Below are 27810 nucleotides of genomic sequence, written 5' to 3'. Positions count from 1 at the left end.
ACCTTGCGTTACGTGTGACCGCAGCCTCTGTATTACCAGCATACCCCGTGTTAGGTGTAACCGCAGCCTCAGTATTACCAGCATACCCCGCGTTACATGTGACCGCAGCCTTAGTATTACCAGTATACCCCGCGTTACATGTGACCGCAGCCTCAGTATTACGGGCATATCCCACGTTACGTGTGACCCCAGCCTCAGTATTACCAGCATACCCCGCGTTATGTGTGACCGCAGCCTCAGTATTATCAGCATACCCCGCGTTACGTGTGACCGCAGCCTCAGTATTACCAGCATACCCCGCGTTACGTGTGACTGCAGCCTCTGTATTACCAGCATACCCCGAGTTACGTGTGACCGCAGCCTCAGTATTACCAGCATACCCCGCGTTACGTGTGACTCCAGCCTCAGTATTACCAGCATACCCCACGTTACGTGTGACTGCAGCCTTAGTATTACCAGCATACCCCGTGTTAGGTGTGACCGCAGCCTCTGTATTATCAGTATACCCTGCGTTATGTGTGACCGCAGCCTCAGTATTATCAGCATACCCTGCGTTATGTGTGACCGCAGCCTCAGTATTACCAGCATACCCTGCGTTATGTGTGACCGCAGCCTCAGTATTACCAGCATACCCCGTGTTACGTGTGATCGCAGCCTCAGTATTACCAGCATACTCCGCGTTACGTGTGACCGCAGCCTCAGTATTACCAGTATACCCTGCGTTACATGTGACTGCAGCCTCAGTATTACCAGCATACCCCGCGTTACATGTGACCGCAGCCTCAGCATTACCAGCAGACCCCGCGTTACATGTGACCGCAGCCTCAGTATTACGGGCATATCCCACGTTACGTGTGACCCCAGCCTCAGTATTACCAGCATAGCCCGCGTTACGGGTGACCCCAGCCTCAGTATTACCAGCATACCCCGTGTTACGTGTGATCGCAGCCTCAGTATTACCAGCATACTCCGCGTTACGTGTGACCGTAGCCTCAGTATTACCAGCATACCCCGCGTTACATGTGACCGCAGCCTCAGTATTACCAGCATACCCCGCGTTACATGTGACCGCAGCCTCAGCATTACCAGCAGACCCCGCGTTACATGTGACCGCAGCCTCAGTATTACGGGCATATCCCACGTTACGTGTGACCCCAGCCTCAGTATTACCAGCATAGCCCGCGTTACGGGTGACCCCAGCCTCAGTATTACTAGCATAGCCCGCCTTATGTGTGACTGCAGCCTCATTATTACCCCCCCCCCCCCCATCCATCATGGTGTCCAAATTGCAGATTCATCACCATTTCAATGCACTGATATCACTGAAAATGTCAGCTTCTCCAGCTCCGTACATCAAAGTTTCAAAAAGTAAGAGGTGTGTGAAAGTTGTGAAACGGAGCCTGTAATAAAAATAATGCAACTTTTTTTGTCATTTATACCACATTTGGAATTTTTCTCCAGCATCCTAGTACACTGCATAGAATATTTATCCTTAAAGGGTTGAAGGCCAGACCATTTTCATCTTTGATTTTCCATTTTTACCTCCCCGTCTTTATAAATCCATAACTGTGTTATTTCCATGTACAGAGCTGTATGGGGCTTGTTTTCTGCATAACAAATTGTCCTTCCTAGTGATGGTATTTAATATTCTATACCGTGTACTGGAAAGCGGGAAAAAAATCCCAATGCGGTAAAATTGACCAAAAAAACGTACTTGTGCCATTTTCTTGTGGGCTACGTATGTATGGCTTTCACTGTGCGCCCCAAATCATACCTCCCCTTAATTCCTTGGGTAAGTGTGATCAAGAGGACACCAAATTCATAAAGATTTTATTCAGTTTTTATATAAAAAATGCAAACCTTTGGTACAAAGAAAAAATGTCTTAATGGGGTTTTCCCACAAAGACAAGTTAGGCCCTATCCACAGGCAGATAACAAGCGTCAGGCCCAATTCACACGTTGCAGTTCTTGATCTGTTTTAATTAAAATCGCAACAGGGAGGGGCTCATTGCAGAACAAAAGTGTTTCAGTAGAATCTCATATGTGTTCTGGCAAAGCCCCTCCCTTGCCGTTAAAACTTGTCAAAAAACAAAAAGTGAGGCTGCGGTCACACGTACCACTAGGCGGTCCTCGGCCCGAACGCGATTGATAAGCTGATCACATGCGTTTCTCTGGAAACGCATGTGCGTTCGGGCCGAGGAACACCCCCTGTGCGCTAGCGTTGCGTTATGAACGGACGCCTAGTGGTACGTGTGAACGCGGCCTGAGGCTTGTTTTCTGCAGCATTGTTGTACACGTTCTCATTCACTTCTGTGGGCTCCGTTTTTTTTTGTTGTGTGGGCTCCGTTTTTTTTTTGTTGTAGAAACTTAAAGTTTGTGTGCTTAATGGCAAAAAGACCTGCATTCAAATGGAAGAGGAACAGATCGTCTTTCCAAAGCGTTCATTATGCAACAAAAAACGCAATGTGTGAACATGGCCACAGGCTGCATTCACACCGTGCATTTCCAGCACGTTTAGAAACGCAATGAAAATATACATGGGGGTGGCTCGCACGTATCCATGAAGCAGCTGGTGGGCCCCCAGAATTAATTTCACTGGTGGGCCCTTGGCACCCCAGTCCGACCCTGCACAAAGGTATGATTGCACATCTCTCCAGGAACAAAACCTAACAGTGGCTACACATAGCGCAGCAGTGTGAGGGAACACCCCCAGTGCACTTGGGGCAGCTACAATCCTGGAATATAAATATAACAGTCCTGCTGCTGCTTCCAACCTATACAAAAGTATGATTACACATCTCTTCAAGGACAATACATAACATTGGATGCAAAGAGCAGTGTGAGGACTCCTCTAGCTCCAATCCTAGAATATAAATCCATATATCACAGCCCTGCTGCTACTAACAACATACACAGAGCTATGATTACACATCTCTCCAGGGACATAACACTGGCTGTAGTCTGCATGGTCACGTTGGCTGTCAGGTTCCCTTTAAGGTGTTGCTCTGTAGCATGAAACAGGTCACATAACAGGAACCAGATCTACGTAGGTAAGTAGGACCCAGTAGCCTGGAGGAGTCTTCAACGTATATTTCGCTTTTCAAGAAGAATGAACCATAAACAAAACGGCTTCAGGTGAATTCTTATCGTTTCTCATCATGTGCTGCTATTTAACCCTGTGGGTGCTGCATGGTCGGCAGGTGTATATTTCCTTACCAGGTACAGAGGGTGGTGAGTAGGTGGTGGCATTCCACAGGTGAGCCAGATCCTCCTCCGTCGGGTACTCTGAGGGGGCCGGGGAGGGCGGTGGGGGTACAAAGTTGGACAGTGGGAGCCCCTGGGTAAAGGAGTCCACGCACATGGCATCAAAGTACTGGGCTGCCAGCATCTTGGACTCGTTGCTGTTTAGGTTAAGGGACTGCACCAGCTGATCCAGGGTGCTGTTAAATGCCGTCTTTAGGACGCAGGTGGCTCCGATACCAGAAGGTAGGTAGAAAGTGTTCACAAGCATCTGAGGGCTGGCGTCTGGGGACAGCTTCAGCCTGGGATTACAAGAGACAACATACTAGTACACACATAGTAATCATCTAGGTCAGCGGGAGGTTGTAATATTCTATACACTGATGGGCCCATCAATACACAAGGAGTGGAATCCTGATACTACGAGAATGATGTAGGAAATCTAACTATAAGATCAAGCACAGGTGACTGTGGTATCTTCTTATATACTTCCTTCTACACTCATGAGCTGGAAGGGCTCTGAGGGTGTTACCAGATCCCCTCCGTGCTGCAGTTTCACAGGCTGTTATACTGTCTACCTCTCGGCCCTTCTCGTCCCTCTGCCTGGTGTAATCTCATGGCAGCAGAGGAAGTTTCTGCACACAGTGGGAGGGAAAGTTCTCCTGCCCAGTGTAACAGTCTGAAGATATAGTACAGAGGGCCTCTGGTAATGCCCCCCAAAGCCCATCTGGCTCAATAGCATAATTTTAAAAGGAAGGAGGCCATGAATAACCTTTTGATAGATTTTGATTTCCTTTAAAGAGATCCGGTCACCAGTGACACCCCCCACACAACACGAACAGAGGCTGGGGATCTCTTATTCTGACTGCGCCAGTTTGCTGTCTGACTCAGTGAAAGGAACGTCTTTGGATGTTGCACATTTAAGAAGTGTTTGTGCAAGGTTTTGTGTCGCGGCTGTCTGGCGTCCGACGTGTGTTACTGCTTAGTTAGAGTTTGCGACTCATTTCTCATTTGCGACAGAAGTGTATCACATGTTGTATGTTAAAAGTGAACCTAAAAAAAGATGGTGCACACTTCCTGAGCAGTGCAGGGTGCCCCAATATTTAATAATCCGCCCCACCCCGAACTTAGTGCAGTTTGCCTCACTATTGATAAATATGGGCCATTACCTTTTAGATGTCTTTATACATTAGAGCCACCATTCTCCTAAAGAAGACTTTTATTGATATCCTCTATCGAGTCATGAAGGCGGGGAGCTGCAGTATACAGTTAAGCTACTATGCCTGACACTGCTGAAGAGAATTCCTAAGGGAGGGGTGAGGAGAATGTGAGAGAGACAGTAGCTTTGTATTACTCGGTTCTGCTACATCATTAACCACTCCCTCAGGAAGGTGGGGGTTAGCCGTCTGTGTGAAGAGAAATCAACTTCTTCCTCACCCCTCCCTCAGGAATTCTTTTCAGTGTGAAGAGGGTGGGGTAGCTTGACTGTATGCTGCAGCTCCCTGCCTCCATGACTGCAACAGAGGGCATCAATTAAAGTATTTTTCACAAGAATTCTGTCTCTAATCCCATGGATAAATGCACCTTAACGGTACCGTGTGTAGTTTGTGGGGGATCCCTGGGGACAGGTTCTCCTAAAGTTTAATGAGCACAATGTTTGTCTCACCTGTACTCCGGCTGCTCTTCATTAGCATAAGGTACAAAGTTACCCTTGGGCTGAGTATAGTTGTGGTACTGGGATGGTGAAAGTATCAGCGGCGGGAGATCACCTGATGGAGAAACACACAGATAAACAGAATAACGTCTGTGCATGATACATGAAGACGAATGCAACCACAGCCTATAATAGTGTGAGCTCATGGAAATTATTCACAAATGTGATATAATGGGGATTTCCCACTGATTAAACTTATACCCTATCCATATACTGGGGCACATTTACTTACCCGTCTGGAGGAGCTCACAGAAAGTGCATTGTCCATGTATAATGCACTGTGCCGCGATTCACTAAGATCGTGCGCCCGATATCCTGCATGTGTGGCTTCCCCGCTCAGGTCCCTGGAGTTCACCTTCTTCTTCCTGGTGCATGTAAGTGCATTGTCCGTGTATAATGCGCTGTGCGGGGAGCCACTAAGATTGCGTGACTGATATTCTGCATGTGTTGCTTCCCCGCTCAGGTCCCCAGAGTTCACCTTCTTGCATGTAAGGGCTTGGCTTGCTATACAATTTTAAAGTAAAATCCCGAGCTCAGTCTGAATCAGTCGGATTGTCTTCCCCCTCCCCCCCCCCATTTCTGTTGTATGGAAGCAGAACAGCTGCGCCAGAAACCGATCAGGTGCGCCACAATACGATCGCGTGCGACACAATCCCAAGTTAAATACCTGTCACAGCCGCGCAAAATCCGAAAACGTCGGAAAATCTGACGAAAATACGGCCGTGGACCCTTAGTAAATAAGCCCCAATGAGTACGATCTCTAGGGGTCCAAATACTTCAGAGTGCCCCAGAGACAGCCATCTCCTGCAGTCCCATAGAAGTGAATGCAGTGCTGGTGGAGCATGTGCACTAGGAGCATGTTCACATGGGACACTTCAGAGGATTAGTAGCACCGGGTTTTCATGACCCTGTTATCAGATACTTTCGCTAAGGAATACCGGTACATATCTGCTTCGTATGGCTGTTATTACTTTGCAATATCCTATTTTATTTGTATATCTCTTCCATAATCTGTAGGGCGCCACAGAATTTGATGCCGCTATATAAATAAAGATTATTATTATCATTATTATCATCAGCATCGGTGCGAAAACCGTAGAAAGAAATGGAAGTAACACTTACCAATTTCAGGCACAGATAATGCTACAGTCATGGCGACGCATACGAAGAACGCAGGGAGCAGGATTTGGGAGAAGAGGGCTTTGGTGTTCCTTTTGGCACAGTGGAAACGTTTCACAATCAGCCCGTGGAATTGGCGTAACTTCAGCCAGGAGCCTTCCAGCTTGTAGCTGCCCTGTCCGTCCAGCACCTGCTCCTCTTCCTCTGGATCTGCAAACCAACAAAATATCATTAAAGGGGCATTCCAATCTAAGGCTATATTCACACGACTGTTGGGGGACGTATATATGGCCACGGTACAGGTGTCCCCCATAGGCCAGCAATGGGCACGTGGCACAGTACGGTGCAGCGCGCGTGCGGCAACATAACGTTAAGTGCCCGGGAAAAGATAGGACACGTCTTTTCCCGTATTACAGCACTGTACGCCACATGTGTGTGTGAATGCAGCCTTAGATGTTTTGCCGCATCTCCTGACAGATGGAGTCAGACCTCTTGGGTTCCTAATCCCGCTAGTTGGATGCAGAAGTGTTTGTACATGCAAGTCTCCTCTCTATTCATTCACCATCTGGATCTTGTGACCAGTGACCTTTTTATGTGTCTTGGAGATTATTATTATTAGAGTATTATGAATGATGCGTCTTTTAATTCACTTACCGTGCAGGCTTAGGTTCTCCGCATCCTGTGAAGTATCAAACAGCGGCGAGTAGTCACCATAGAATTCGGCATACGCTCCACCTTCTTCTCCTCTCACAGACCCCACAGAAGAGGAAGAACCAGAACGCAGAGAACCAGGGGACTGACCCGGGTAAATCCCTGATGCAAAATTGTTGAGTTCTACTTCAGGTTTGTCTTCTGGCTCAGTGAAGGATGAAGGATCATTGTCTGTCTGAATAACCGGCCTCAAAGTGTCTTTCTTAGACTCCTTCATATCTACAAGGCGAGTGGTTGGCATTAGTTCACTTGTATATATCGCTTCTGATTCTAAGTCTATCTGATATTCTGGGACAAACCTGCATCACTGTTTTCCAGAGACTGGTCTTCTTCTGACACCTTGAGGAAAACTTCTTCCAAGGTGGTGTCCATCAGTCCGAAACTGGTTAAATCGAGGTCGCCGAGGCTCTGCTCCAGGTGCTGGCGGGAGAGATTAAACAACATGGGTCAGGACCATAATGCATGGAAGATGGTCTCATTGGAAAGAGATTGCCACAATCCACTTGATGGCAGAATGCAAGTACTTGGCTCTGTCCATTTTGCGTTTGCTAGGAAAACTCCTGAGACCTATCCATAGGACCTTATTCACATATAGCAATGGTTTTGACCAAGGCTATATGTCTGATGGGTGGCTCAAATGTAATGTGAATGGAGTATATTGGAATATTAGTGCTCTTAAATCAAATACCTGGAAGAGACGCTCAAAACAGCCCTTCCTGACGGACTCACTGGGGAGGATATAGGACAGCTCAGTATTTGTATCAGACACCAGGAGACAGGAGGCCACGTATTTCTTAATAAACTGAGACACACGTGGTTCTGAACAGGGGCTGACACAGGAGGTTGAGCCATTATCTGAAGAGAGGATAGAAGAAGAGACAAGACATTATAATAATAAGATACAAAATCCTACAATTGCCCCTGGGGCAATAGGAGGTAAGTTCTATCACTAACCTGGGCTACACTGCTTTTTCACCACTGTTAACTTGTAGCCATCTCCATAGGTGCTCTTCAGAAACAGCGGAGAACCGCAACATTTCAGCTTCCCATGAGAAATGATAGCAATGCGGTCCCCAAGAAGATCGGCTTCATCCATGTGATGGGTGGAGAGGAGGATTGTGCGGCCTAAGGGATAGTGAATGGTCATCAGCCAACACTGCTGAACACAATGTAACTGTACGCTGAAACTTTCCTGACTATTTACCTTGCTTGTACTTGAGAATGAGATCCCATATGGCCCTCCTAGCATAGGGGTCCACGCCGGCTGTCGGCTCATCTAATATCACAGCTTTGGAGCCACCTACAAAAGCGATTGCCACAGAAAGCTTCCTCTTCATTCCTCCCGATAGGGTCTGGACCAGGGAATGACGTTTATTTGATAGTTCCAAGTCTTCAATCATCCTAAAGTAAAGATGATATGGGTGTAACAAATGTTATGTCATATATGTGATGAGGATTAGTAAATTCTAGGTTAGTGATCAGTGAATGAAGAATTGCGCATAAGATCCACCACAATTACTCGGCTCTATCTATCACTGGTGGCAAACATCCAATGGATGAAATTTCCCCTGCCACTATGTCAATATCCTTCTAATTGCCTCTATCTACTGATATGTCAGAGCTGCAGATAAATCTCAATGATCTGTCTGCTGCTTCCATTATCTACTGAATTATTGAACCCTTAAACAAATCACAGAGATCATTTGGCATCAACATCACGAAAACAATTACAGAAGTAAAAGTGATTCATGGAAACTTATCCTAATCTGCACTGGGGACAATAGGAAATGTAATAGCAAAGTAATGTATGATACATCCCCCTCCATCTCTGCTTAAAGGGTTAATCCCACTTCGGGAAATAAATTTCAATTTTTTTGTATGATGAAAATTTATACAATTCACCAATATACATTCTGTATCAAATCCTCATGATTTTCTAGATCTCTGCTTGCTGTCATTCTACAGAAAGCTTCTATGTGTACTTCCAGTGGACAAAAAATAGTTAGTATCATAGAGAGTAATCAGAGATGTAGGTTATAACTGGAAGTAAACAATGAAGCTTCCTCTACAGAGAAACAGCAAGCAGAGATGTAGAAAACCGTGAGGAATTGATACAGAAAGTATATTGGAAATATTTATAACTTTTCACTATTCAAACAATATCAATTACCGTACTTGCTGAAATGGGAACACTCCTATAAGCTACATTCACACTTGGCAATAAAATATTTTGCACTTAAAGTGACCCTGCACTCAGAAAACACAACTAATATACAGAATTTTCTGATATGGAGGCCTCCATTGGTTTATTCATTTCCTCCATCACAAGTCAGTAGATATTTCAGGGGAGACCAAATGGGGAAGGTGAATAAAGCAATGGAGGTACCTAAGCAGAAATGAGACAAAAACACTACTGATGCTTCTGATATGTAATGATTAAACAAAAAAATTGCCACTAAGAGCATTGTCCTTTTTGCTACATCAGCCAATCACTTGGCAAATCTGCCCTGACCTAGTGCAAACACGCACAGCAGATGCAAAGGGCAAAAACCCGGGGCAATTCAGGGAAAATCGGCGCAAAATGGAAAAATTTGGGTAACCCGCCGTAAAATCGCGATTTGGGCCCTTAGTAAATGACCCCCAATGTCTGCTTCTTAAGGGAACCTGTCACTAGGGACCTCATTTTCACTAAAAACAGATTACAGAAGCCCATGACACCTGCAGTGCACATCTGCCTCTCTACCTTTTCTAAGTGTTTGCTTTACAATATAATTGTGTGTTATAACTTACATTTGCATCCTGACAAAATCCCGGGGTAGTCACAGTGGTTGGGCTTTGGTTTGGATGCATTTCAAAATACAACATGTGACTTGTCTGATCTGCAGGCTGCCTCCATCTTTGTGCTCCTGTACAGCTTGTCCCTCCCTTACTGATGTCAGGCTGACCAGACTGTGACCTCTGAGAAGGAGCAGGAGGAGGAGCTGTACAGAAGCACAAAAGGTGGGGGCTACGATCTGAGGAGTGAGTAACACAGACAAGGCACATGTTGTTTTTTGAAATGCATCCAAACCAAAGCCCAACCCCTGTGACTACCCCAGGATTTTGTAAGGATGCGAGGTAAGTTATAACACATAATTATATAGTAATGCAAATGCTAATAAAAGGCAGATGTGCAATGCGGGTGTAATGGGCTCCTGCAACCTGTCTTTAGTGAAAATTAGGTCCCTGGTGACAGGTTCCCTTTAAAACATCACAGGCAAAGCTGCGGTCACTAAGCCCCCACATAAATTTGAGAAACAGGTACCACACTGCATACTTGTAGGGAGGTGTTTTTGTCGGGTTCTCAGGCCAAATAACATGAATAAAGGAACATAGTACACGTCCATAGTGTTTTTGTTTTTCTTTTAATTCAAGTGATTATATACCAGTGCTTTATATACATCTCCACCATTAACTTCATAAATTTGGATATGAGGAAAACAGATCACATTAGCACGAAATTTTGGTCTATCCGACCTTTGTCAAGCTAGATCTGAAACACATTAGGGTCGTGCTAGCTCTCTCCTCCACCCATACTATAGCAGGACCTTAACGTGTTTCAGCTCTAGCTTGAAAAAGGTCGGATAGACCTAAACAAATTGCTAATGTGATCTGCTTTGCTCATATCCATATAAGTAAATGGTGGAGATGTATATAAAGCACTTGAATTAAAAGAAAGACAAAAAGACTACGGACGTGTGCCATGTTCCTTTATCCATAATCCCCCACATACAGTCATGGAGAAAAGTGAAATTTCTCAGTACGTACTTGTCCATCTCCTTGCGTATTTCCTCCTCGGCCATGCCCTTCAGTCGGGAGTAGAACCAAAGATGTTCTTCTACTGTCAGTTTGTCAAAGAGCACGTTGTGCTGAGGACACATCCCCAAACTTTTCCGTATTTCATTCATTTCTGTACGGATATCATGTCCATAGATGGTGGCTGAACCCGAGGTTGGTGGGAACAGACCGGTGAGGATAGACCTGCACAGACAGAGAGTCTTGGGGTGAGTTCAGACAAAGCTATAGCCAAACTGTGGTAATTCCATAGCAAATAGCAGAATTGTACAAATCCAGGAATCAGCCTAATAAGGTCATTGGATGAAGGATAACGGTTACTTACATGGTGGTGGTTTTTCCAGCTCCATTGTGTCCTAGGAAAGACACCACCTGGTTCTCATGTAGATTTAGGCTCAGTTTGTTCAGTGCCAGTTTTTTCCCAGTCTTGTAGATTTTTGTAAGCTTATCAATACATACAACGAGCGGGAGATGATTGGGCTCCTCTTCTATGCCACGGGTCTCCTCTGACAGGGTCAAAAATGTAAAAAGAAGATTCAATTCTAATCACTTAGGTCCATCCCCTGCACAATACATCTGGTGCTAGGATGACACATACCAAGTCTTCGACTCTCCATTGCGCAGGCTTGGTCTTCTTCCATGATGCTTAGACGGGTTGGACGGGACCATGGCCAGGACCATTCCCAAGTTTCTATACGTCCACTTCCAAGCCAATAGGATCGCTGGAAGGGAAAGTACCAGGGGCGAGGGAGTCCATACATGCCTGGAATATATATAACATTTTACTTATTTGTGTACAAATGTCTAAGACTTCCAATTTGGCAAAATCATTGGATCTAATATTGCATACAAAAACTTGGTGTCAGCTCCTACCACGTATGTGAACCGCCAATTGGTTGGAGAGCACGGAACCTCACTCCACTTGAGTCTGGTCAATAGCAATATCGTTAATCCAGCTTCAATCCAGTTGTTTTCAAATAAAAACTTTCTTTATTGAAGTCATATAAAAATTGTTGGACATAACATTGTGTAATCTCCAACGCGTTTCAGGCGCCGGTTGCGCCCTTAATCATGGATAACATAGAATGGTAACATTAAACATTTTATAGTGAGTGTGGGACACAGGTGAGGGTTAGATCACGCCCTCAAGGGGCGTGTATCACAATAAGACGGCCGGATACAACGTTGCACTCAGTATGGGAACCACGTGATCCAACACATGCATAATTGCGTTGTAGTCAAGGTAACCCGAACACATGATCATACACGGAAGCGACAGCAAGGTGTTGAAGATCGCTTGCGGTAAGTAATCACTTATTACAAAGCTGTCGCGTTCGTGTTGATCGTGTCCTTAATTGAAAAAAAGACATACAATTTCCATTTCCCGAGGTTTGAGAAAGCACACATTGCGCGAAACGGCCCGTCACCTTGGCGTGGCGTGCATCCTCCCTGCCATGAACTGTTTTCCTCAATAAAGTGAACATTCCCCCTGTGACCGGTGAGTGCTGCACGTCTTTTTCCTTTTGGTTGCTATACAATTTCCATTTGTGAAAGATAAACTCACAGTAAGATATGTTAAAACGCGTTGGAGATTACACAATGTTATGTCCAATCATTTTTATATGACTTCAATAAAGAAAGTTTTTATTTGAAAACAACGCCCGACTTCGGTGGATTGAAGCTGGATTAACGAGATTGCTAACATACAGGATCTGCCTCTATTACATGTGGATTTTTTGGTGCATTGTGCCACATAATTACTGCAGATTTCAACACCAATCAGTTACAGAGTGACATCTGCAACAATAACATATGGCACAATAGGAATATTACAGATGCCATTACCTGGGTGAACGGCTTCAATGTACCAGGTCAGAATCCCGTATACCACGGCGTCAATTATCAGCATCATCATGGACAGCATAAGGTTGAAGTCGTCGCCTTCCACTGGAGACTGACTGAATGTTTTCCACTGTATCCCGACCCCTGCAACCTCATACAGAGCAAAGTACTTGGAGCCGAGGCCAAAGGCGGTGGTGGACATGAGTGACTGTAAAGGTGGAAGAACAATAAGAAACCATAAAAAGGGATGAGAAATAGTAGCCATGGCATAAGAGAGTAAATACTGGTCTCACATAAATACTTAATGGGTTTCTTTAACAAAATTCATTAATTTTTTTTTTCGTTGCTAGGGGCATATGGTTTCATGTAATTGCACAACATAAGATCCCTTTGTTATAGTCCTACATTGTACCTAATGATATTACATATTCTTCCCTGGTGCAAGCTGCCACATCCATGATGCGCACACAGATTACACAGAGTTTGCCAAATCGGTCCCTGTCCCCAATGGGGCTCACAATTTAATGAACCTACCAGTAGGTTTTGGAGTGTGGGAGGAAACCGGAGGACCCAGAGGAAACCCAGGCAAACACGGGGAGAACATACAAACTCTTAGCAGAAGTGGACCCTAGGACTTTAGTGTGACCATATTCACTAATATTATCACAGTGTTTGCATAGTTGGCATCTACTCTTATTGCTATGCAGCAGAAATAGGCAACAACATAGATGAGAGGTCATGTACAATGCAAATGCTAAATCTGGTCAAGCACTTACAGCGATGCACTTTTCAAAGGCAGTGATTTTATCATGTGCCACTTCTTCCCTGATAGCTACATACATATAGGGAACGTAGCTGAGGAAGTAGATGATTCCACCACAGGCAGAGGCCAGTTTAGCCTTGGAGTACAGTACTGACACCAGGAAGCTGCAGAGATGTAAATGCAACATTATATTTCAGAAATAATATAGCCATGCACCTACAATTATGGATTTAAAAGGACATCTACCACCAGGATCAAGGTCTGTAAACCAAGCACACTGACATACTGGTGTGTGCTCGCTCTGGCAGGATCTTCTTATGCTATTGTTTTTAAGAAACAAGGGTTTAAAAAAATTGTGCAAATGAGCCTGAGGGGCTCCAGGCTCCATTAGAGGGCATCTACCACCAGTATGAATAACTGTATGCAAATGAGCCTGCAGAGCTCCAGGCTTAACAGGTGTTATTGGAGCCTGGAGCCCATCAGTCTCATTTGCATACAGTCTTTCAACCTGGTGGTAGATGCCGTTTAACCCCTATTGATCCCAGAGCCCCTTAGGGTCATTTGCATAATTGTAAAAACTTTTTTTTTTTAAAAACCAGGGGATAAAATCTAAAAGAAGAAGAGATCCTTCCAGAGGGGCGCACACCAGTATGTAAGTGTGCTTGGTTTACAATCCTTCATCCTGGTGGTAGATTTCCTTTAACCAGATGCTGTGTCATGTATAAGGTCTCTACCTTCCCCTACATCAGCCACCAGAGAACACAGAAGCTGCATATCTGTTGTGAATCCCAAGTAAATCAAACTATTAGCTCCCAATTATCTAATACTCACCAAAACATGATGGTGGCCACAGCGTAGATTGAGAGGAAGAGCCAGATGATGAACACATTGCTGTGCATGAGAACTTGGCCGTATTTCAGGATACCGGTGAGAGCGGTCACAGAGATGGAGAGCTGTACAAAGCCTGTGATAAACCAGGCCACCCAGTGCACAGCGTTATTGAGACCCATCATCTTCATCACCTGGGGAGGAGGGGGGATAGCAGGACATGGATGACAAGGCAAACACAACATTGGAGGAGGCATCTATCATCATACACAGTCATTACCTCTTTCAGACGATGCTCCTTCTCGGCTACAATGTGTTGGATCATCATAGCCACAGAGTACACCCAGGAGATGACCATACACAGCGGCATCATGTGCTCAATCACAAACAGGAAGCTGTGGTCGAATAATTAATAACATTCAATTATCTTCCAAAATATGAGAACCTAATATATAATAATAGTAATATTCGGTTAAAAAGAAAAAAAAACATACTTACTCATCACGCGTGTAACACGGATATGGAAAAATCTGCACGTAGTTTCCAGGTTCCACTACATCGTGCCCAACAATGGTGTTGATTATGGCTCTCTCCATCATGTCTGTGATACAAAATGTTACATTTTATCACTGCGGATATTGTTTTCTGCTTCTATACACATGATATGAGAAGTTATTTATCTTTTTAATGCATTCTTTCTTTGCGTTGCAAATCATAGCACATTTTTAAGATCTCTGCTTTACCCCTTTAATGGAAAACATTCTTGTTTACTGCAATTGAAAACCTGTTATGAGCAGGTCAATATGTCACAGGGAACGGCTCATGCACCGGTGAAGAAAGCCGAACAGGAATGTTCTCTTTCAGTGACATCAAGCCTTAATAATAGGATATAGCATAGGAAATAGAATGAACATGACAATAATGACCTTGTATCCAGACAAAGCCGTAAAGGAAGTAGAAGCGGCCTCCGGTGTTGGGTCCCGGTCTCCAGTAGGCCCGACGGATTTCATTGGTTTTTTCTGTAAAACTAGAATTTTGTCTGATCTTGTACATGACATGAGGCGGGAGGGAACCATCTGGTTTGGTTTGGAAAATGACACCTACAAAACAAATGATCACCAAGACTCAGTTATTTAAAAATTCACATGTCAACAGCTTCTCTATGGTGTTCAGTGTCCCTATATGGCACACAACAGACGTTTCAATAGGCCTGGTTTTTCATGCATTTGCACTAAGGGATACCCAGCAATCTAACCTTTGGGATGTCACCATCTATTCACCTAGTCCTAAACCAAAGACCTTCTTACAGATGTCAGAAACCCCGACCATTGAGTTACAGGTTAATTCTTCTTTACAGGCATAAGTACAGGCGGTCCCCTCCTTAAGAACACCCGACTTACAGACAACCCTTAGTTTTAAACAAACCTCTGGATGTAGGTAATTTATTGTACTTTAGTCTTAGGCTTAATAATCAGCTGTAACAGTTATCGCAGGAGCCTGTAATGAAGATTTATTGTTAATCCTGATTCTTATGACAATCCAACATTTTTAAAATCCAATTGTCACAGAGACCAAAAAAAAATGGGGTTACAATTATAAAATATACAGTTCCGACTTACATACACATTCAACTTAAGAAGAAACCTACAGAACCTATCTTGTACGTAACCTGGGAACTGCCTGTACCGCTATTTAGACTGGGGCTGTCTTATTTCCACTGAAGATCCAGGAGGCCACAAATAAAAAAATCAGCGATACAAATCATATTCCGATACATAGGAACATGACATTGTACAGCATACATGTATAGTTTTGAATGCTTCCATCTAAAGGAATATATCATCAAATACTTAGAATGATAGTATATGTCTATTAGAGTCAGTGGGGCTCATTTACTAAGGGTCCTGCGGCCGCAGTTCAGTCGGGTTTTCCTGAATATTTCCGATTTGCGCCCTTTTGTGCCGAATTGCCCTGGATTTTTGGTACACGCGATCGGATTGTGGCGGATCGGCGTCAGCTTTCACACGACAGAAATCCGGGGGCGTGGCCGTTGTGCCACCCGACGGATTCGGAGAAACCACAGAATTAAAAAAAAACGATTTGTGTCGCAAGACACGCTCTCACATGCACTAGGAAGAAGAAGGTGAACTCCGGCGGACCTGCTGGATATCGAGTGCACGACCTTAGTGAATCCCAGCAGACCCAAATCCACGTCAGACAACGCGCCGCGGGATCGCGACTGGACCGGGTAAGTAAATGAGCCCCATTATGTTCCATTATAAAAAAAAAAGGATGCAGGACCCTGACATGTCACTGCTAATATACCAGAAGTTACAAAGAAAAGAACCAAACAGCATCCGAGCAGGGTATCAAATATAATAGAAAGACGGTATCACCCAGTTTCTGCATATTGTACAGACTTACTTGCAAAGACTGTGACATTGTCCTGATATGCCTGGTTCAGGGTGTAATTCACTATGCTGTCCTCATTGGGGAACCCCTTAAAGATGTCTACACTGACCTATGTGAGAAAAAGAACAAATGTGAATACTATTACATAACCGGCAGGACATGGACATAAGCCCCTATTCCGAGACCTCTCTCCCACCTTGGACATAAAGTGCGTCCATCCACAAGCTGCATTGTCGATGGTGTCCAGCTGTTGCAGTAATGTGCTGACATTTATGGCTGTGAAGTTGGAGCTGAGGACCTGGCGGAGCAGCTCACCGTCTGATCCGTTCTGGAACTCTGGAAGCTTCTGGAGGTAGCTGGTGACCTGCGAGAAATTAAATCAGACAGCGCGAGAGTCACAATGACAGGAAGACAAGAGACGAGCACCGGAGGTCCTGCAAAACACGGCTGCGACAGATGCTGAGGATATCTAACCGAAATCCTTGGGCAAGAAGTGATTGCATCGGACTGTCTGATCTTCTTATGTCACTCCCTTGTTACTACAAGGATCAGGACCCTAGAAGACATCTTGTCACCCACCTCTTGCAGCCGCTGTATCCGCTGCTGCAGCATCCCATCCTCCAACAGGCTGCGGATCTCCGCCGAGATGTTCATCCACATCCGGGCGTATTGTGTTACGTTACCCACAAATGCAAACGTCTCATTGGCCTGTAAGGAAACAAGAGTCACATGAATGTCTGCTTTCGCTTCTATTGTTCCATACGGCTTTGTAACCACTCATCAAAAAGTTACAGAATGACTCCGGCTTTGAAGGTAAAATGAGGTGAAAATAGCCGCATTCACAGATAATATTCTATTGCTTATGTCTCAGCTGGAGAAAGTCTTGTTCGAATCAGATTGATTTTATATGGGCAGGTAAACACCTGCAAATTGCCCTAAATAAAGTGCAGTTACCCATGGATAAGAGAGGAGTAAATGTTCCACACTTAAGGGGATACAATGTAGCCGCCATTGTGAGGCTTTCTGGACTGCCTACATGATACCTCTTATTATTCAGATAAAGAACTAGCGGGAGGTCTCCAATTCAGTTACCGTGACACAACATGCCACAAAGAGCAAAACTTTTCCCGTTACTTGGAGATACCAGAGCTGGAGGAAATGATGAAGAATGATGGTCTCTCTATCCAAATACCAAGATATCTCCTGCTATGGGAACAAACTTGCTCCCTGTTCTCCAGGTGGATAAATAAAGGTCTTCATGTTATACAACAATACATAAATGTCACATAAACATTGAACAATTTGCAAGCTGAATTTGGCATCCCCCGGACAGACTCATATGTAATTCCAAATTGAGCGATGTCACAAAAGAAGTGTCTGTCCTAGTTAGGAATTCTCTCTCTCCATTCTTTATCATAGATTACAAGATAAATCTGTAAAAGTACAATCAAGTGAGTGTTACCTGGTAACCTAAATTACATTGTACAGTAGAAGAGCAAATGTCAGAGCTAAAAACTTTTTTTCAGAAATGGCACAAATGTAGCAATCACCATGTTACTGATGATGAGATTCTCACTGTACCGTGTAAGTTCCAGTACACTAGATGGTATATAATGGGAGTTCACTAGAGAGATTTAAACCCACTGGGGGTCATTTACTTACCCGCTCCTGTCGCGATCCAACGGCGCGTTCTCCGACGAGGATTCGGGTCTTCCAGCGATTCACCAAGGTAGTGCGCCCAATGTCCACCAGGTGTCGCTGCTGCGCCGAGGTCCACCGGAGTTCACCAACCTATTCCCGGTGCATGTGAGTGTTTTTGCGACACAATTAGTTTTTTAAATTCCACGGTTTTCCCGAATCCGTCGGGTTTTCCGTTGGGCACGGCCCCCGATTTCTGTCGCGTGAAAGCCGGCACCGATGCACCATAATCCGATCGCGTGTGCCAAAATCCCGGGGCAATTCAGCGCAAAACAGAAAAGTTCGGGAAACCCGGCGGAGAAAAAAAGCGATTTGGACCCTTAGTAAATGTTCCCCACTGACTTGAGAAATGGGAATGCATAGTGCGAAGACGCGAGGAGGTCACATACAATTCAATGACGTCCTAACACGTTCTTCATTACTTCTTTAGGATTGGTGATTTCTGGATTCCTACTTTTATATAGTACAACTGTTACAGGGTTAAAAAGATGTATTTGGATTGCGATGACTATTTTAGGTAAGTTGTCTTTCTCTATGATATGACTAATAAAAATTTTTTTTTTCCAACTTAACAATTTTAGTGAATTGCTGGCAGGATTATTGACATTTCTTTAATGTGTGACGCTTCAGGGGTTTAGTGCAATCCTCAGGAGCGCCTTTTAAATTAGCATCAATCTCATTTTCTTCCCCCCCCCAGAGGGTGATCTCAAAATATATTTCACCCAGCAGTGGATTATAATGTAGGCAGTTTGGGCGGCAGCCCGGAGACCAAACCACCCACCAGATTTTATTCTGAAAAGGACCTTCATCCATAAAACCCTAAAACATCTGTTCCTGCTCTCAATACACATGTACACAAGAGCCATTTCAGGACCTTTGAAGGTCCTCCAAAGGTCCGGAAAGCAGCAGAAGGGACACATCCTCCATTCCTCAAGATGCTAGAATCTAGTACCAGATGTAGGAAGTGATTCCATACTTGTAGGGGCTATAATATTCATACAGCCCAGAGCCCATGGCAGTATTAATCGGCTCCCGATTGAGAAGAGTGGACCTTATGTTTCCATTTGGGTTCTGTACTTGGACCCGGACATACTGCAGTATTGCCAGCTAATCCGCGGCTATGATTGGCCAGGGGTGGTTATGATTGGCCAGGGGTGGTTATGCTCATCTGTAAATTGTCAGTCAATCCAGACACAAGTCAAGTGCACAGATGACAAACCACAGGAAGGAGGAGGAGGCCTACACATCCTGGGATGACATGTCTGCAAGTATAACAAACCCTGCACTTTAGCCTCCATGAACCTATCCTCATCCTTTATGTTATAGAGACAACCAAGACCCATAGCGATCCTCTCACCTTGCGGATGACTTTGTCCACTTCCGTTCCCACAGGGGAATAAAGGATTTTGGGGTTGCTGGTCATGAGGTGCACAAGAAGCCCCAGGTTCCTCTGCTCTTTGCTGGTGAAGCCCAAGGAGCTCATGTTCCCTCGTTTCAAGGCTTCTGGCTCAATGGTTCTGGAATACAAGTAGATGAGGCTCAGTGGTGACAGCGTGATGGGTATACAGGTTTTGTGATTTGGGTGGGGAATATGTGGCTTTGTATTACAGGACACATTCCTACATGTTTAAAGGTTACAGTCAATAAATCTTCACTGTAAAGTTGTATTTAAAGGAAACCTACCACCAATCTACCAAAGGACTTAAAATTATGCAAATGAGCCTAAGGGGCTCAAGGCTCCATTAACACCTATGGAGCCTGAAGCCCCACAAACTCATTTGCATCATTTTTAAAGCCTTTTTTGTGAAAACCAGTTCATAAAAAGCGAAAGTGAAGAGCAGATCCTGTCAGAGGGGGCACACACCAGTATATTAGTGAGCTTGGTTTACAATCCTTCATCCTGGTGGTAGATGTCCTTTAACATAGAGGACACCTATTGTATGAGGAGAAGGATGCCCAAGTCTGCTACAATGTTACTCAGCATAAGAGGAGGGATAGTCTTGGCCAAGCTGGGTCCTATCAATGTTATAACAATTTGGTTCCTCCATATATCGGACATCTAGGCTCCAGGCACTTTTCTTGTAGCCCTTCCCAAAACAAGAAGCAGCAAAGCCACAGCGACCGTGTTAATGTCTATGGCTCTACCATTCAGTCACCAGATACACGGTCCCTGCTCTTTCATTACCTCTCATCTTTCTTTGGCTTCTATTAGTTTTTTTATAATATTTTTTAAATTTAATATGGGGCCTGATCTATGTCAGACAACTTGTCTAAATCTTGGCATCTAGCTGATGCTATTGGAGATGATATGGGGATGAACATTTGGTTCGCAGGTTTGCAGATTGACATTTACTTGAAGAGATGGCAAATGACTAAGATATACTATCATCACCTGCGGTGCAGGGAATGGCAGCACAACAACTTTCACATGAATCTTACCATATGCAGCTTCCTGCACAGCTGTGGGGCTGAGATCACACAAGATAAGGTGATGGCATTATATAACGCCCCATAACTTTATCAATTTGAGATTTGTTAGGGGGGCAGTAGCCAATAAGAGAAGTCATCAAAATCAGATCTGTGAGGTCCAACACTTCTGACCCCACCAAGCAGTTTACTCTAGCTGCCTCCAGTGCACAGAATGGAGTAGGGAAAACAGTGCCATTCACTGAGTAGTGGTGAGGCGCTGCGCTGCAGTTACCAGGTGCCAACTCCAAATTCTGTGTTTAGTCCAGGCTAGGAGGCAAGTGAACCAAATTGGTTGGGGTCATCACACCGCCACTGGTCTGATGTCCTACGGCTAGGACATCAATAAAAAAAGATGGAAACCCCCTTTAAGGAGTCTCCACAGACCAAAAACAAAGTATGACCAATAAGTGGGATCCCAATGATATCCAGGAATGTGGTAATGACGGAGCAGGCATTGGAATATTCTTAAAGGGACTGTTCCAAATGTGCTGGATATGCTTGGGATATAGAATTAAATGCTGGAGAAGTTCCTGCTAATGAACGTCGTACCATTCTGAGCTACTGCCCTGCCGCTCCATTCCACTAGGTGAACAGGCCCCAGATTTTCATACTAGCAATCAGCTAGATAAGCACGGGCTGAAGGTGCAGGTAAGATTTGTTTAGCATGACTGGTAATACATGAGGACATGATGGATGTGGCGTGCAGGATACTGACCGGTTGATACCACAGAGGATGGGCTGCAGACCGGCCCAAAGCTGAACAAAGGCTGAGAACTGGCTGCGGGGGTTTTCTGCATCGGCCTCGCTCTCCTGGACTCTCCCCTCTTCTTCTCCGGTGGAGTTGGTATTGCTGGTTGTGTTGAAGTTCCAGTTGGTGGAGTTTACTGGTGTTGGGTTGGTTTTGCTAGCGCAGGCTCCTTTGGGTAGCAGCTTGGCCAGAGCAGAAAGTATATCCACATCCTTAAGGATTTTCTCCACTTGCACCAGATCCTCCAGGAGAGAGCGCAGTTGGTGCTGGGTTTCTGTAGCGTTAACCTCGTCGAGATGGAGCTGAAATCATTGTGGTTACACAAACATTACATCTCTCCTAATATTCTGCTTCTCTTAGTCTTTACTAAAGCTCAAGAGCTCTTATCATCATCCATTATAGGACCTAAGAAAATTACTAAATCTCTAGCTGCAGATATCCAAAGGGCAGTGATCCTTAGTGGACCCAAACTACAACTCCCAACATGCTTGGACGGCCGCTGACTGGGAGGTGTAGTTCCACAATAGTACAAGGCTGGAGCTCTAGGTTATAGCTCTCATATAACAGATGGTGGGTGTAATGAGGGACACTTACCCGGCTGACAGTTTTGTGTACATCCACCTGTTCCTTCAGTTCTGATGCCAGTTCTTGGAAACGTTCCATACGAGCCGGCTCCCCGCCAGCACATACAATGTTCTTATAGGAAGTCAACAAGGATCGCTTGACTTCGGATACGCCAAGGATACTTCCGAGCTGGTCCAGACTCCCTTCACAAGTCAGGGACTCCAGCTCTTTTGGAGTGAAGAGAATTTCCTAAAAAAAAAAGAGATGCTCCTTAATAACTTATGGTGAAAGAGAGGTCATATCCTGCGTGGTCAGGATGGCGGCACATAAGCAGTACCTCCAGCTCCTTCACCATTGCCTGAGGGTCGTAGCTTTCAGATGAGGCATTGGGGATGGCCAGGCCAAGTGCAAGGGTCAGAAGCCTCAGGAGTGCCAATCTGTGGCCAGACTTCAGAGGATCCTGGAGAGCCTTGTGAATTAACCCTTCCTGGAAAGACTTCCATTTGCCTAGAATATTTCCCTACAGAAATACGAGAAGCAGAGATACAATTTGCAATATGCAGAAAATATTGGCTTAATACAAAGTTATAAAAAGGGACCATGCAGACTGCAGCCAATATTATGTTTTCTCCCCGGAGAGATGTGTAATCAGACCTCACACTGCTGTGCTCTGTACTCCCCGCAGCCAGTGTTATGTATTGTCCCTGGAGAGATGTGTAATCAGACCTCACACTGCTGTGCTCTGTACTCCCCGCAGCCAGTGTTATGTATTGTTTCTGGAGAGACGTGTAATTATACCTCACACTGCTGTGCTCTGTGCTCTCTGCAGCCAGTGTTATGTATTGTCACTGGAGAGATGTGTAATCAGACCTCACACTGCTGTGCTCTCTGCAGCCAGTGTTATGTATTGTCCCTGGAGAGATGTGTAATCAGACCTCACACTGCTGTGCTCTGTACTCCCCGCAGCCAGTGTTATGTATTGTTTCTGGAGAGACGTGTAATTATACCTCACACTGCTGTGCTCTGTGCTCTCTGCAGCCAGTGTTATGTATTGTCACTGGAGAGATGTGTAATCATTCCTCACACTGCTGTGCCCTGTGCTCTCTGCAGCCAGTGTTATGTATTGTCCCTGGAGAGATGTGTAACTATACCTCACACTGCTGTGCTCTGTGCTCTCTGCAGCCAGTGTTATGTACTGTGTCTGGAGAGATGTGTAATCAGTCCTCACACTGCTGTGCTCTGTGCATTCTGCAGCCAGTGTTATGTATTGTCCCTGGAGAGATGTGTAATCAGACCTCACACTGCTGTGCTCTGTACTCCCCGCAGCCAGTGTTATGTATTGTTTCTGGAGAGATGTGTAATTATACCTCACACTGCTGTGCTCTGTGCTCTCTGCAGCCAGTGTTATGTATTGTCACTGGAGAGATGTGTAACTATACCTCACACTGCTGTGCTCTGTGCTCTCTGCAGCCAGCGTTATGTACTGTGTCTGGAGAGATGTGTAATCAGTCCTCACACTGCTGTGCTCTCTGCAGCCAGTGTTATGTATTGTCCCTGGAGAGATGTGTAGTCAGACCTCACACTGCTGTGCTCTCTGCAGCCAGTGTTATGTATTGTTTCTGGAGAGATGTGTAATCATACCTCACACTGCTGTGCTCTCTGCAGCCAGTGTTATGTATTGTCCCCGGAGAGATGTGTAATCAGACCTCACACTGCTGTGCTCTCTGCAGCCAGTGTTATGTATTGTCTCTGGAGAGATGTGTAATCAGACCTCACACTGCTGTGCCTTGTGCCCTCTGCAGCCAGTGTTATGTATTGTCTCTGGATAGATGTGTAATCAGACCTCACACTGCTGTGCTCTGTGCTCTCTGCAGCCAGTGTTATGTAGTATCCCTGGAGAGATGTGTAATCAGACCTCACACTGCTGTGCTCTGTGCAGCCAGTGTCATGTACTGTCCCTGGAGAGATGTGTAATGTATATTATTAGTAGCAGCTGTACTGTGATATATGGACTTATATTCCAGGACTGTAACTTCTCCAAGTGCACTGAGGGAATGTCTCTCTCTGCTTAGTAGCCCCTCTACTCTCTTTTACTCTCCGTAAAAGCTGCAACAAGTTTATGTTTAAATACTGCATCAGTCACTCAAAGTGGAGGGGATGTAGAGCCGCTCAATAGAACAAGCTAAGAGCACACCAGTGCACTTGGAGAAGCTACAATCCTGCAATATAAATCCATATATCACAGTCCTGCTGCTGCATGTCACATTTCAGGTGGTCTCCAGGTTCATATAGGCCCGGCTCCCCCCTTTCTGAGGAGCTGGTCCTGTCCCTGGGTAGCAGTGGAGAACACTCACATGGAGACTGAAGATCTGTCCTCCCGTTGATGTGGCTGCGTCCCAGGGGCTCTTAGCTGCCAAATCATCAGACGACAAGTGAGGAGAGCTAAAGAGCAAGCGGTAAACCTGAGGAGACAAGTGGGAGACATGAGATGGGGCAATGTCAAGGAGATCACTGACTAAGCACGATCTCCCGCAGCACAAAGTATTTCAGGAGAAGGAGAGAGGGGATGAGATTAAGGTGGTGGAAGGGGAAGGGTATTACACCAAAACAAAATAGGATAGAAGACAGAAGAGCACAGTATTTCAGGAGAGGAGTGTGCTGATCTAGGGGATGGGTCACAGATGTACAGAGTATTTCAGGAGAGGAGTGTGCTGATCTAGGGGATGGGTCACAGAAGCACAGAGTATTTCAGGAGAGGAGTGTGCTGATCTAGAGGATGGGTCACAGTAGAGCAGAGTATTTCAGGAGAGGAGTGTGCTGATCTAGAGGATGGGTCACAGATGTACAGAGTATTTCAGGAGAGGAGTGTGCTGATCTAGAGGATGGGTCACAGAAGAGCAGAGTATTTCAGGAGAGGAGTGTGCTGATCTAGAGGATGGGTCACAGATGTACAGAGTATTTCTGGAGAGGAGTGTGCTGATCTAGAGGATGGGTCACAGATGTACAGAGTATTTCTGGAGAGGAGTGTGCTGATCTAGAGGATGGGTCACAGTAGAGCAGAGTATTTCAGGAGAGGAGTGTGCTGATCTAGAGGATGGGTCACAGAAGAGCAGAGTATTTCAGGAGAGGAGTGTGCTGATCTAGAGGCTGGGACACAGATGTACAGAGTATTTCAGGAGAGGAGTGTGCTGATCTAGAGGCTGGGTCACAGAAGAGCAGAGTATTTCTGGAGAGGAGTGTGCTGATCTAGAGGCTGGGTGACAGATGTACAGAGTATTTCAGGAGAGGAGTGTGCTGATCTAGAGGATGGGTCACAGAAGAGCAGAGTATTTCTGGAGAGGAGTGTGCTGATCTAGGGGATGGGTCACAGAAGCACAGAGTATTTCAGGAGAGGAGTGTGCTGATCTAGAGGCTGGGACACAGATGTACAGAGTATTTCTGGAGAGGAGTGTGCTGATCTGGAGGATGGGTCACAGTAGAGCAGAGTATTTCAGGAGAGGAGTGTGCTGATCTAGGGGATGGGTCACAGAAGAGCAGAGTATTTCAGGAGAGGAGTGTGCTGATCTAGAGGCTGGGTCACAGTAGAGCAGAGTATTTCAGGAGAGGAGTGCGCTGATCTAGAGGATGGGTCACAGAAGAGCAGAGTATTTCTGGAGAGGAGTGTGCTGATCTAGAGGATGGGTCACAGAAGAGCAGAGTATTTCTGGAGAGGAGTGTGCTGATCTAGAGGATGGGTCACAGATGTACAGAGTATTTCTGGAGAGGAGTGTGCTGATCTAGAGGATGGGTCACAGAAGAGCAGAGTATTTCTGGAGAGGAGTGTGCTGATCTAGAGGATGGGTCACAGATGTACAGAGTATTTCTGGAGAGGAGTGTGCTGATCTAGAGGATGGGTCACAGATGTACAGAGTATTTCTGGAGAGGAGTGTGCTGATCTAGAGGATGGGTCACAGAAGAGCAGAGTATTTCTGGAGAGGAGTGTGCTGATCTAGAGGATGGGTCACAGATGTACAGAGTATTTCTGGAGAGGAGTGTGCTGATCTAGAGGATGGGTCACAGAAGAGCAGAGTATTTCTGGAGAGGAGTGTGCTGATCTAGAGGATGGGTCACAGATGTACAGAGTATTTCTGGAGAGGAGTGTGCTGATCTAGAGGATGGGTCACAGATGTACAGAGTATTTCTGGAGAGGAGTGTGCTGATCTAGAGGATGGGTCACAGAAGAGCAGAGTATTTCTGGAGAGGAGTGTGCTGATCTAGAGGATGGGTCACAGATGTACAGAGTATTTCTGGAGAGGAGTGTGCTGATCTAGAGGATGGGTCACAGATGTACAGAGTATTTCTGGAGAGGAGTGTGCTGATCTAGAGGATGGGTCACAGTAGAGCAGAGTATTTCAGGAGAGGAGTGTGCTGATCTAGAGGATGGGTCACAGATGTACAGAGTATTTCAGGAGAGGAGTGTGCTGATCTAGAGGATGGGTCACAGAAGAGCAGAGTATTTCAGGAGAGGAGTGTGCTGATCTAGAGGATGGGTCACAGATGTACAGAGTATTTCTGGAGAGGAGTGTGCTGATCTAGAGGATGGGTCACAGATGTACAGAGTATTTCTGGAGAGGAGTGTGCTGATCTAGAGGATGGGTCACAGTAGAGCAGAGTATTTCAGGAGAGGAGTGTGCTGATCTAGAGGATGGGTCACAGAAGAGCAGAGTATTTCAGGAGAGGAGTGTGCTGATCTAGAGGCTGGGACACAGATGTACAGAGTATTTCAGGAGAGGAGTGTGCTGATCTAGAGGCTGGGTCACAGAAGAGCAGAGTATTTCTGGAGAGGAGTGTGCTGATCTAGAGGCTGGGTGACAGATGTACAGAGTATTTCAGGAGAGGAGTGTGCTGATCTAGAGGATGGGTCACAGAAGAGCAGAGTATTTCTGGAGAGGAGTGTGCTGATCTAGGGGATGGGTCACAGAAGCACAGAGTATTTCAGGAGAGGAGTGTGCTGATCTAGAGGCTGGGACACAGATGTACAGAGTATTTCTGGAGAGGAGTGTGCTGATCTGGAGGATGGGTCACAGTAGAGCAGAGTATTTCAGGAGAGGAGTGTGCTGATCTAGGGGATGGGTCACAGAAGAGCAGAGTATTTCAGGAGAGGAGTGTGCTGATCTAGAGGCTGGGTCACAGTAGAGCAGAGTATTTCAGGAGAGGAGTGCGCTGATCTAGAGGATGGGTCACAGAAGAGCAGAGTATTTCTGGAGAGGAGTGTGCTGATCTAGAGGATGGGTCACAGAAGAGCAGAGTATTTCTGGAGAGGAGTGTGCTGATCTAGAGGATGGGTCACAGATGTACAGAGTATTTCTGGAGAGGAGTGTGCTGATCTAGAGGATGGGTCACAGAAGAGCAGAGTATTTCTGGAGAGGAGTGTGCTGATCTAGAGGATGGGTCACAGATGTACAGAGTATTTCTGGAGAGGAGTGTGCTGATCTAGAGGATGGGTCACAGATGTACAGAGTATTTCTGGAGAGGAGTGTGCTGATCTAGAGGATGGGTCACAGAAGAGCAGAGTATTTCTGGAGAGGAGTGTGCTGATCTAGAGGATGGGTCACAGATGTACAGAGTATTTCTGGAGAGGAGTGTGCTGATCTAGAGGATGGGTCACAGAAGAGCAGAGTATTTCTGGAGAGGAGTGTGCTGATCTAGAGGATGGGTCACAGATGTACAGAGTATTTCTGGAGAGGAGTGTGCTGATCTAGAGGATGGGTCACAGATGTACAGAGTATTTCTGGAGAGGAGTGTGCTGATCTAGAGGATGGGTCACAGAAGAGCAGAGTATTTCTGGAGAGGAGTGTGCTGATCTAGAGGATGGGTCACAGATGTACA

At 45.5% G+C, this 27810-nt stretch overlaps 1 protein-coding gene across 1 annotated transcript in view; it reads right to left on the bottom strand.

Moving 5' to 3' along the window:
• The window catches only part of ABCA2 (ATP binding cassette subfamily A member 2), a 78662-nt gene that overhangs the window by 15394 nt on the left and 35458 nt on the right, over positions 1–27810 (bottom strand). The window contains exons 6-30 of the mRNA XM_072125475.1: positions 24297–24404; positions 22280–22462; positions 21973–22191; positions 21346–21680; positions 19519–19678; positions 17043–17171; positions 16660–16827; positions 16476–16572; positions 14978–15151; positions 14550–14652; positions 14332–14446; positions 14055–14245; positions 13237–13387; positions 12464–12668; positions 11217–11381; positions 10944–11124; positions 10592–10804; positions 7989–8185; positions 7739–7909; positions 7473–7639; positions 7084–7204; positions 6728–7003; positions 6077–6283; positions 4907–5009; positions 3217–3542 (exon numbers count right to left, since the gene is read on the bottom strand). Coding sequence (XP_071981576.1) covers positions 3217–3542; positions 4907–5009; positions 6077–6283; positions 6728–7003; positions 7084–7204; positions 7473–7639; positions 7739–7909; positions 7989–8185; positions 10592–10804; positions 10944–11124; positions 11217–11381; positions 12464–12668; positions 13237–13387; positions 14055–14245; positions 14332–14446; positions 14550–14652; positions 14978–15151; positions 16476–16572; positions 16660–16827; positions 17043–17171; positions 19519–19678; positions 21346–21680; positions 21973–22191; positions 22280–22462; positions 24297–24404 — 4465 coding nt within the window. The remainder of the gene's footprint in view (positions 1–3216; positions 3543–4906; positions 5010–6076; positions 6284–6727; positions 7004–7083; positions 7205–7472; positions 7640–7738; positions 7910–7988; positions 8186–10591; positions 10805–10943; positions 11125–11216; positions 11382–12463; positions 12669–13236; positions 13388–14054; positions 14246–14331; positions 14447–14549; positions 14653–14977; positions 15152–16475; positions 16573–16659; positions 16828–17042; positions 17172–19518; positions 19679–21345; positions 21681–21972; positions 22192–22279; positions 22463–24296; positions 24405–27810) is intronic.

Source organism: Engystomops pustulosus, chromosome 9 (assembly GCF_040894005.1).
Source record: "Engystomops pustulosus chromosome 9, aEngPut4.maternal, whole genome shotgun sequence".
In the NCBI taxonomy this organism is placed as follows: Eukaryota; Metazoa; Chordata; class Amphibia; order Anura; family Leptodactylidae; genus Engystomops; species Engystomops pustulosus.
Note: the sequence above shows the minus strand (reverse complement) of the source record. Positions and strands in the feature narration are given on the sequence as shown.